Here is a 10,380-nt window from a genome sequence, read left to right as displayed (position 1 = left end):
CAGCAACATGAACCATTTCAACCGAGTGGCTCACCACTGTAAATGGCTGCAGAAGTGGTGTTATTTATTCATGTTTCTATTTTCAACAATGGGGCGTGGGGGTGGGGGGGGGGGATAAACTCAAGTCTCCCTCAGTAGGTCACCGAACAAGAGCATGCAGATTCCTGCCGGCTGTTTTATAAGCCCTCCTGGTATCCAGGTAGTGTGCTTTGTGATGTCATGAGAGGGCAGGGTCGTTACGTTCTACAAATTAAGATGGTTCCGATGATTAAACTACAATCCCCAGGACCGGCCAGACAGGAAGGAGGCCTTTCATTCTGACCTTGTATTTTGAGTTCACCTGTTCAGTTTCAGTTGAAACAATTAAACAGGCTGTTCCTTTCTCACAAAACCTTGGGTTTCAGCATTTGTTCTGGTCACCCATAGTAAAGGGCAGTCAGAGGAGCAACCAGCCTCCCATAGCGCCGGGCGTATTCATCGCTAGTAGTCAAGCACGATGGCCCTGAAGTTGGTGCACATGCTCAGAACTGGTGAGCACACGTGGACAACAGTCGGCCAATAGGAGTTGCGTGCCGTAGCCAGGAGGAAGCACATCGATATCACATAAAGTATGTTGCATTATACCTAGATGCTGGCTCTTTTTTTACTGAGCTTTATTTGTCAGTGGGAAAGGATTTAATGAAGAACGAGTGTGGAGTTGGCGCAGTGAGTGTGCTGGTTGGTGTTGATTCGGAGGAGGTTCTCACCAAGTTCTCCTGTAATTATTTCCAAAGCGGTAACTCATCCAGCCTCTGGTTTGTGTGCAAACAGCTGGAAAAACCTTCGGAGACAGCGTGCAAAAGTAAAAAACTGGTGAAATTTTTTATGTGAGGTCAGGGCACTGCATCTTCCTGATGAAAGGTGTGAATTACTCGGATGAAAACATTTGCTCGTTATTAAGGCTTCTGTTTTGCTTTGTTGTGTTTTCTAAGACAGGCTGTAAGGGTATTAAACACCTCTACCTCCTTTCTCACTCTCTGTGTCTCTTGCTGTCACTCTCTCTGCTCCCTCTCTTTCCCTCCCTCTTTCGCCCCTCTCCTTGGAATATTATATTTCCCTCTCTCTCTCTCTCTCTCTCTCGCTCTCTCTCTCTCTCTCTCTCTCTCTCTCTCCTTTCTCTCTCTCCACATCCCTCCCTCTCTCCCCCCCCTTTCTCTCTCCTTCAACATCTCCTCCATAACCGTTCTCTCCGTCTCACTCTATATCTGTTCCCTTCCCTCTCTCTCTTTGTTTCTCTGTACCTGCACTCTGTCTCTCTCCCCCTTCTTTCCACTCTGCCTCCTCCTTCCTGCCCTCTCTCTCTCTTTGTTTCTCTCCCCTCCCCCTCTCTAGTTGTGTATGCAGTACTGGCCGGAGAAGAGCTCCTGTTGCTACGGTCCCGTCCAGGTTGAGTTCATCTCTGCAGACATCGACGATGACATCATCAACCGGATCTTCAGGATCTGCAACATGGCGCGGGTACGACCCACACCATAACACACACACATACCTATATATTCACCTTCACACACCTTTACCCTAACCCACATGGCACAGGTAATACTATACAGCCTCAAAAACACCCTTACACATTTCCCTTTACACACGCCTTTACACAAGCCTTACGTATACTTTAACCCACTTTAAAGGTGTATGTTACTTTTCCTCATTCAAATATCGAACAACTTATGTTATACATTTTGTTGAGTTGTGTACTTTATCCCAAATGTTTCTAAGGATGTGATAACCCAGAGAGGTAACTGCATGTTGTTAGGTCGCCTGTCAATTGTGTCATATCCCCTTCACCCCCTAACTTCAGGGAAAAATGGGAAACAAGTGTCCAGCGCAGACAGTATTTATAGATATGATATTTCAATATCAAGCTAGTTTTTTTATAATGTGCTACTATGCAAGTGACTCATGCCAGCCACAAAGCTAATGTGTATGGTAACGTTCTAACTTTACAACACCATTCAACACACTCAAATAAAGTTATTTTTAATTGTTTTGATTGTTTTCACCACGGATAACAGTGTTGGGCTACCCCATGATTTAATTCACCACATAGGCTTTGGCTGCAACTGTATGGGTAGTTGACTCATGTAATAGTAAGTTAGAGAGTTAATGCTAACGATAGCTAAGCTTACTTGTGACTATTTAAATAGAATGAACTGGTATGATTTGATTTTACGTGACTAAACATAACAAGAATAAAACTCACAGCTTCATCAAACTACTTATTTTGTAATTGTTGTGATTGAGAGACCCCTAGCGGGAGCTTTAAAACGCTCTAAACTCCTACACAAACACACACACACCTAAAATACACACGCATTCTAACACAGGCACACTAACACACTTGAACACAACCCATAAGCCCTTGTGAATGACCCACATCCCGCCAAACATCAACACTCCTTCACATTAAAAGCGTGAGTGACTTCAGTATCAGCATCATTACCTATTTCCCTCCACATTTTATTCCATTTTACCTGATGAGATGTTTGTCACTCCTCTCCCCTGTCTCAATTTCAGCCTCCACCTTTCTTATTTCATCCTCTCTTTCTTCCCCCTCTCCTCTCTCCTTCTCTTTGGCTCCTTATTCCCTTAGTGCTCTGTTAACTTCCTGGGACACACACACACAAACACACACACACACACACACACACACACACACACACACACACACATACACGCGTCTCCACTCTTGCGTGAAATAGCTCATATCATCACCCTCCCCCCCCAATCCCGACACTCACTCTCTCTCACACACACACACACACACACACACACACACAATCACCTGGCCCATGCTGCTCCACATGTTGAGAGAGAGGGAAAGAGAGGGAGGATAATAGGACAGGAGGTTAGGGAAGTGCCTTTATTGGGTGTGCATGTTTCCTTTGTTTTTGTGTGTGAGTGTATTTGTGTGTGTAGACTTTGTGTTTATAAGTGTGTGTGTGTGTGTGTGTGTGTGTGTGTGTGTGTGTGTGTGTGTGTGTGTGTGTGTGTGTGTGTGTGTTTCACATTTTCTGTGTACATACTGTGCCTTGCTCTCTATGGAGCACCATAACACCAGATCAGAATGAGTGCGTGGCTGGGGATTTGTACAAAATGGAGGCTGGACCCCTCAAACCAGTGCAGGTCCAAAGCCCTCTTCTAGCTGCTGCTTTAAACTCAACAAAAATACCTTCATATGGTTGTTTCTCAAGGTCTAAATAAATAAATATAAATGGGGGTTTCAAATCCCAAATAACAAAGTTTTGAGAAAGGTATATTAAACAATGTTTATTTTTCGTACTGAATAACAAATATTGAGAAAGTGAGAAAGTACTAATAAACTTGTTTTGGAATGAAGATTAAGCAATGTACGCTTTAATAAAAGGATGAATAATTTATTAAGGAAAGTGAGAAACTGCTAATAAACTTGTTTTCTAGGGTTGTATATAATATTTCATAAAATATTTAATACCCCTGGTCGCCTCATTCCAAACAGGGACATTTGTTTAGACATTTTAAATGTATGTAGTTATTAGTCATCCATCAAGTTTGATGAAGAATATATTTTATTTACTATGATCAAATGCAGTTTAAAACGGGCTAATTTGGTCACCAGAGATTTATTGGGTCCAACGGGGTCTTTCTGCAGGGCAAACAAGTGTAATACTGCTTTGATTCGGCCTTCTGTATTTTCCCTGACAGTTTGATCAAATATCATTTCATTCTATGTCATTTTTGCAAGCACATGCACAAAGCGGGCCGACTATTAACGGTGTGGACAGAGTGGTTCTGAGTGTGTCATAGCAGCCAGGAAGAAGTCATTAACATTGTTTTCACTCTTTCACAAATGATGGGTCAACTACAGTATGTGTAGCTGGGCACAGATTATCGTCACTAGGTTAGTCACGTGCCCTGGTACATAAAAGGAACAGACTAATAATTACTGTTATGAGTGACCTGTGGATGCCTCTGTGAAAATGTGTTTATTCTTTCATATTATGTACAGGCGTGAGACCGGGGAAAAATGTTATATATGTTTGTGATTGGTCAGGCTTATGAAGTAGCATTGGGTAATTACTGTAGGGTGTGATTAGATATCCAGCCTAAATAACATCAGTTACGGATATGGGCTTTTTTTAATATGCGTGTATCTACAGATTGACTCAAAAACATTTGTTATCACTTTAACTCTGCACACTGGATACAAAAAGCAGTGATACAAACCTAAATTAAAGAATATTACAGATATGGCCGACTGGGGCCTTGGATATTAAATGTTTTATGCTCATTCCTCCGACAGCCTCAAGATGGCTACCGCCTGGTCCAGCACTTTCAGTTCATTGGCTGGCCAGCCTACAGGGACACACCCCTTTCCAAGAGATCTATCCTCCAATTGGTCAGGAGACTGTCCAAGTGGCAGGAACAGTACGATGGAGGGGATGGACGAACAGTCGTTCACTGTCTGTAAGTAAATAAACCCACATTTCTACACGCACATACACAAACACATAAACATATATATACACATACGTACACAAAAAGCACACACATACACCCACACACACACCACACACATACACACACAATTATACACATACAGTACATAACACATAACACAAACACATATATACACAAACATACACAAACACACACACACGCCCATACTAACACACACATACATACACATTCATGCACAAACACACACACTCACGCACTACACACACAGACAGAGGCACAAGGTTTTATTTTACGATTTATTTCACATCATATATTAAACAATCAACAATGTAACTAATATGTATCTGATATTTGATATTAGATAGTTGTGTGAATGAATGAATGAATGAATATACTCTAACAATGCCCTCCTGAAAAGAAAAGAGTAACAGAATAATAAGTAAAGTGGAACCAAACTCTGGGCCCCACAAACACCTTTCACACGAGGCTAGAGAACACCCTACAGTGAGCCTCCAGAGACAAATGTGCAGTGTTCCAGTCGCATGTGTGTGCCGGTCCCCAGAGAAATGAAAATGAGATACACTTAAGAATGATGCAGTACCCCTATGCTCTATGAAGAGAATGCACACGCAACACACACATATGTGGATGCGCACACGGAACACACTCACACAAACACACACCTGTACGATGATGTATTTGCTACGGTGTGTGGTATATTGTTTTTATGCATCCTCTATCGCTGCTGGTCCACACCATCCGTCTCACACACACACACACACACACACACACACACACACACACACACACACACACACACGCACACAGGCACACACACACACACACACACACACACACACACACACATACACAGACATTGCCCTCAACATTTACCCTCTCGGTACCTCACAGGTAAAAATAACCCATACCCTGTTGGCTGATAGCATTGCAGGCTAGCGGTTAGCTGGATAGCTTCTCAGGCTAACTATTAGCTGGATAGCATGGCAAGCCAGCTGTAACTGATGCTTACTTATCACAAACACACAAACACACATACACCTACACACACACACACACACACACACACACACACACACACACACACACACACATATACATATACATACACACACTAGCTATAGCTATCATATAGCGCTGTTAGTCCACACAATCCGTCAAACACACACGCCCCCACAAAATCACACAAACACACGCAGATGCATGTACCTATATACATACACACTCATGCGCCTATTCAAACACACACACACACACACACACACACACACGCATGTACACACTCACAAGCACATTTATACATACTGTATATGCAGTTACGAGCACAACATGGTTACACACACAATCTCACTTTCCAAAATTGCCTGAAGCACACTGATGCTTATCCAATCAGCTTCATGTGTCAGAGCTCATTGAGCCAATCAGAATTGGTATTGATTTGTTTCCTTTGGGTCTGAAACTGCAGAATCTACAGTGAAAGTGACACCATGGAAACCCTAGCAACATAGGCAGGTGTGGCACACGTAGCCTGTGGTGCAAACGCATTCAAATGATGTGCAATGCAATAATGTGGTAATGTGGTATGCATTGGACAGCACCTTGCTAAGGTTTCAGCTAACTGTATCGGTTATCTATTCACTCTATATACTATGTATACTATGAACCATTTCTGCACGGCTCTGATATTTTGTCACGTTTCAGCATTGTATATTGCACATTGTTAGACATTGTAGTCCTTCTGTGCAATTACAAGGAATGTGTAGTTTGCTGGTAATGTCACTTTGGTTTGGTTGCAGTTTTTAAGTTGTGGTGATGTAGTTTGTTTGCAGAGGTGTTGGTTTGGTTCCAATGAGAAACAGAAATATTTAGTTTGATTGTGGTTTGCAGAAGCGAGGTATAGTTTGATGGTGGTACTGGAGTTTTGTTGCAGCTAAGTGTAGTTCGATTGCAGCATCCTAGTTTGGTTGTAGTGCTGTAACGTAAGTTAAAGTGTTGTCATTTGGTTGTGGTGTTGCAGTTTGTTTCCAGTGTTGCTGTTTGGTTTTCATACCAAACAGCAACTAATTTAGTTGCAGTGCTGAAGTGGGGTTGTGGTGTTGCAGTTATTTTGTAGTGTTGTTAAGTTGCAGTGTTGCAGTTTGGTTGCGGCGTTATATTTTGACCACAGCATTGTAGTTTGGTTGCGGTGTTGTATTTTGACCACAGCGTTGTAGTTTGGTTGCGGCATTGTATTGAGGCTGCAGCGTTGTAGTTTGGTGTAGTTAGGCTGCAGTGTCAGGCAGCAGCAATGCATCCTAACAACAAACCTCTGCTGGCTCACTAATGGCCCTGATGGCTTTGGACACCAGGGCTTAACTCATCCAACCATCCACAGCTCTCAAATCAATGTTCTAAAATGATGGCCTCTTGTAGAGACACAAACTAGCCACCTATCTGTGCCACTGTCTCTCTTTCTCTCTCGTCTCTGCCAGTTCATCAGCTCATTGCTGTGAGGCCATTGATCAATACAGCTGAACTCACCCCTGAGTAGAATATCACTGGACCAGAGAATGAGGGGCCTGTGTTACAAAAATAGTGGATGCATGAAATTGAAAAATAAATAAATCATGACTTTATAAAGTTCATTGATGGACAAGACAACTTCACTTCCTCCACAAAGGTGCTGAGTGTTTCCTCATCATATTCTGTCTCTCTCTGGTATGAGATGGGTGTAGTGCTCTCACAAAGAGGTGATGGTTGTGAGCTTAGGAAATGGCTGCTATTAGGTATTAGTTTAGAGCTCCTATAGTCCCAAGACAGGAGGATAAAGACGGTCATTTACCGAAAATACCTTGTAAATTCTGAGACTTTCATATCTGGCCAAAAATATGTGTGAACTGTGTGTGAATAGGTTTTCTCTGACACACATTGCTCTTAAGATCCCATTTCTCCACACGCAAGGAATCGACTCCCTCTCTAACCAATACAGACAGAGCTGCTCTGGTGGAGTAATCAGATTGTCTAGTAAACTTTAAATGGGTGTTTACATGCGTATAAAAAGCAAGGATAAGATAATCTCAAGATAATCATGCCTCTTTTATCGGGGACTATGTTTTAATGATTAAACATTCCTCTTCTTGGGTTTAACCTGCTGGCTTGTCGGCAGTAATTTAATCCTGTGCGCGGCTAAAAGCAGGTGAAATGTTGGCGATAGGGACATGCTCCATCTGCTCTCAGCTAGCGACCGCTCCCAGAGATAATCAGACCCCCTCATCGATCCCAGAGACTCCGTAATGCCAGAGATAAGGAGGAACATGATGGCCTAATCAATACGTGATGAGAATAGCTTGTTTTTTTACTTCCCCTCTTCCTCCTGAAGGTTACAGGGGGATGGTCTTTAATACACACTTCTTGTCCCATTAGCCTCTGCATTGGAACGATTAGACACATACAGGGGCCACTATACTGTACAGGGGCAACTAAACAGTAGAGGGAACACTATAGAATACAGGGCCACTATAAGGTACAGGGGCAACTAAACAGTAGAGGGAACACTATAGAATACAGGGGCCACTATACAGTACAGGGGCAACTACCAGTATAGGGAACACTATAGAATACAGGGGCCACTATACAGTACAGGGGTAACTAAACAGTAGAGGGAACACTATAGAATACAGAATACTATAGAATACAGAATACATTACTTAAACATTTCTAACCTAATCCAGAACCTGATATATGACCAAAGAAAATGAAACGTCAACTTTATATGTGAATACATTTTCTGGGTCTAGTTAGCTATTATGACTACATCAATTATGATTATCCCTTGTTTAAAATAAGAATACATTTGGTCCGTGATATTATTCAGATTTAGATCAGATTTAGATCCTTTCACTAATCACCTTTTTTGACCTTTCAGTCATTTTTCACCTTTCAAAGCTTGAAATGGTGTATTTACTTGACTGGCTTCCTTCTGCGTCCACTTAAATGCCACCATTCTCCAAGTGTCACTCATGAATGCAACGTTTCACATGTTGGTTAAATAGTATCAACACAACAGTGATCTTGTTAACTTGAGCACAGGAAACGGTTGGTGTAAGGCAAAGTAAAATGGCATAATATACTTTTTGAGTGGTGAGAGAAAGAAGTCTAAATTGCTGGGGTTTTTCAAGGTAAAACCGTTAACATGGGTGAAGTTGTGAAGGAAGGAGGACAGCTGTCATTCTGCAAACCTCTCCGTGCCTCTGGAGTTTTTGTTGTAGCCAACTCCCTCCCACATCAACTTCTCTCCCTGTCTCTCTCTTTGCCAGCTCCCTCTCAGGGTCCCTCATTAATAATTCTTCAGATGCTTTCTTATTTTACTCTTTCTTGTCTTCCCCATGTCTTTCCTCTTATTTTTCTTTTTATTTATTTATTACCGAACTCGATGATGATAATGTTGGTGGGGATGGTGGTGGTGGCGGTGGGGATGGTGTCGGTGAGGACGGTTGCGGTGGTGGTGGCAGTGGGGATGGTGGCGGTGAGGGCGGTTGCGGTGGTGGTGGTAGTGGGGATGGTGGCGGTGAGGGTGGCGTGACGGTGGCGATGGTGGTGCTGGTGATGGCAGTGAGGGTGGTGGCGGTATGGGCTGTGATGGTGGCGGTGGTGGTGGTGGCAGTGGTGGTGGGGGTGGCTGCGATGGTGGTGATGGTGGTGGTGATAGTGGTGATGGTGGCTGTTGGGGTGGGGGTGTTGGTGGCGGTGATGGTGGCGGTGATGGTGGCGGCGATGGTGGCAGCAACGGTGGTGATGGCGGTGGTGGTGATGACGGCTGTGGTGGCGGTGGTGATGGTGGCACTGGTGATGGTGGTGAGGGTGGCAATGGTGGTGGCGGTGGTGGCGGTGGTGGCGGTGGTGGCGGTGGTGGTGGTGGTGGTGGCGGCAATGGTGGCGGTGTTGGTGGTGTTGGTGGTGTTGGCGGTGTTGGCGGTGTTGGCGGAAGTGAGTCAAACTCTGTCTCTCTCTCTCTCTCTCTCTCTCTCTCTAGCACGGGCGGGGGACGTTCGGGGACCTTCTGTGCCATGTGCAGCATAAGTGAGATGATCCGGCAGCAGAACATCGTGGACGTCTTCCACACCGTGAAGACCCTGAGGAACAACAAGACCAACATGGTGGAGTCCATGGTCAGCCGACACACACGTTGGATATGCACACACGCGCGTTATAGACACAAAAACACACATACACACTCTATATACAAACACACACACACACTATATACACATACACTCACATGATAGGCACACAAACACACACACTCTATATACAAACAAACATACACACTGTATACACATACACATACACGTTATACACACACACACACACACTCTTTACACAAACACATACACACACTGTATACACAATACACATACATGTTAAATACACTGTGTACACATACACACTCATAATTTGATCTGCACACACACAAACAAACACACACGCACAATACACACACACACACACACACACACACACACATTACATCCCATACTCTTGAAACCTATTACAGTTTATTTTTCCTTGACTTTAAATTTGCTTTTGGTTCTTTTTGTGCCTTCACAGGAGCAGTACAAGTTCTGCTATGAGGTCGCCCTGGAAGCACTCAGCTCCTTCTGATCGCCTCCGCCCCCCTCGCCAAATTCACCTGATTGGCCATCGATGCTGCCTGTCAAACTCAACACTGGGACATAGGAAGCAGAATTATGATTCCTGTTGGCTCAGATCCAGCCTGTGTGTGTGTGCGTGTGTGTGCGTCCGAGAGTGTTCATGTGAGGGCATGCTTGTGATCCTTGCATACATTACTGTGTGTATATGTGTGCACGTATGTGCACGTAAAAATTCACCCAAAACCTTGGACAAAAT

The 10,380-nt window shown here is 43.7% G+C and overlaps 1 protein-coding gene across 6 annotated transcripts in view; it reads left to right on the top strand.

Moving 5' to 3' along the window:
* The window catches only part of ptprt (protein tyrosine phosphatase receptor type T), a gene marked incomplete at both ends in the record, with an annotated part of 224,076 nt that extends 213,942 nt beyond the window's left edge, over positions 1-10,134 (top strand). For all 6 annotated transcript variants that reach the window (XM_084463779.1, XM_084463778.1, XM_084463777.1 and 3 more), the window contains 4 exons: positions 1,372-1,497; positions 4,319-4,482; positions 9,506-9,641; positions 10,081-10,134. In XM_084463779.1, the coding sequence (XP_084319905.1) occupies positions 1,372-1,497; positions 4,319-4,482; positions 9,506-9,641; positions 10,081-10,134 (480 nt within the window). The remainder of the gene's footprint in view (positions 1-1,371; positions 1,498-4,318; positions 4,483-9,505; positions 9,642-10,080) is intronic.
* Between the last annotated feature and the right edge of the window lie 246 nt (positions 10,135-10,380).

Source organism: Micromesistius poutassou (assembly GCF_964030765.1).
Source record: "Micromesistius poutassou genome assembly, chromosome: 2".
Classification (NCBI taxonomy): domain Eukaryota; kingdom Metazoa; phylum Chordata; class Actinopteri; order Gadiformes; family Gadidae; genus Micromesistius; species Micromesistius poutassou.
The sequence above is the reverse complement of the archived record's forward strand: the minus strand, read 5'-3'. Positions and strand labels throughout refer to the sequence as shown.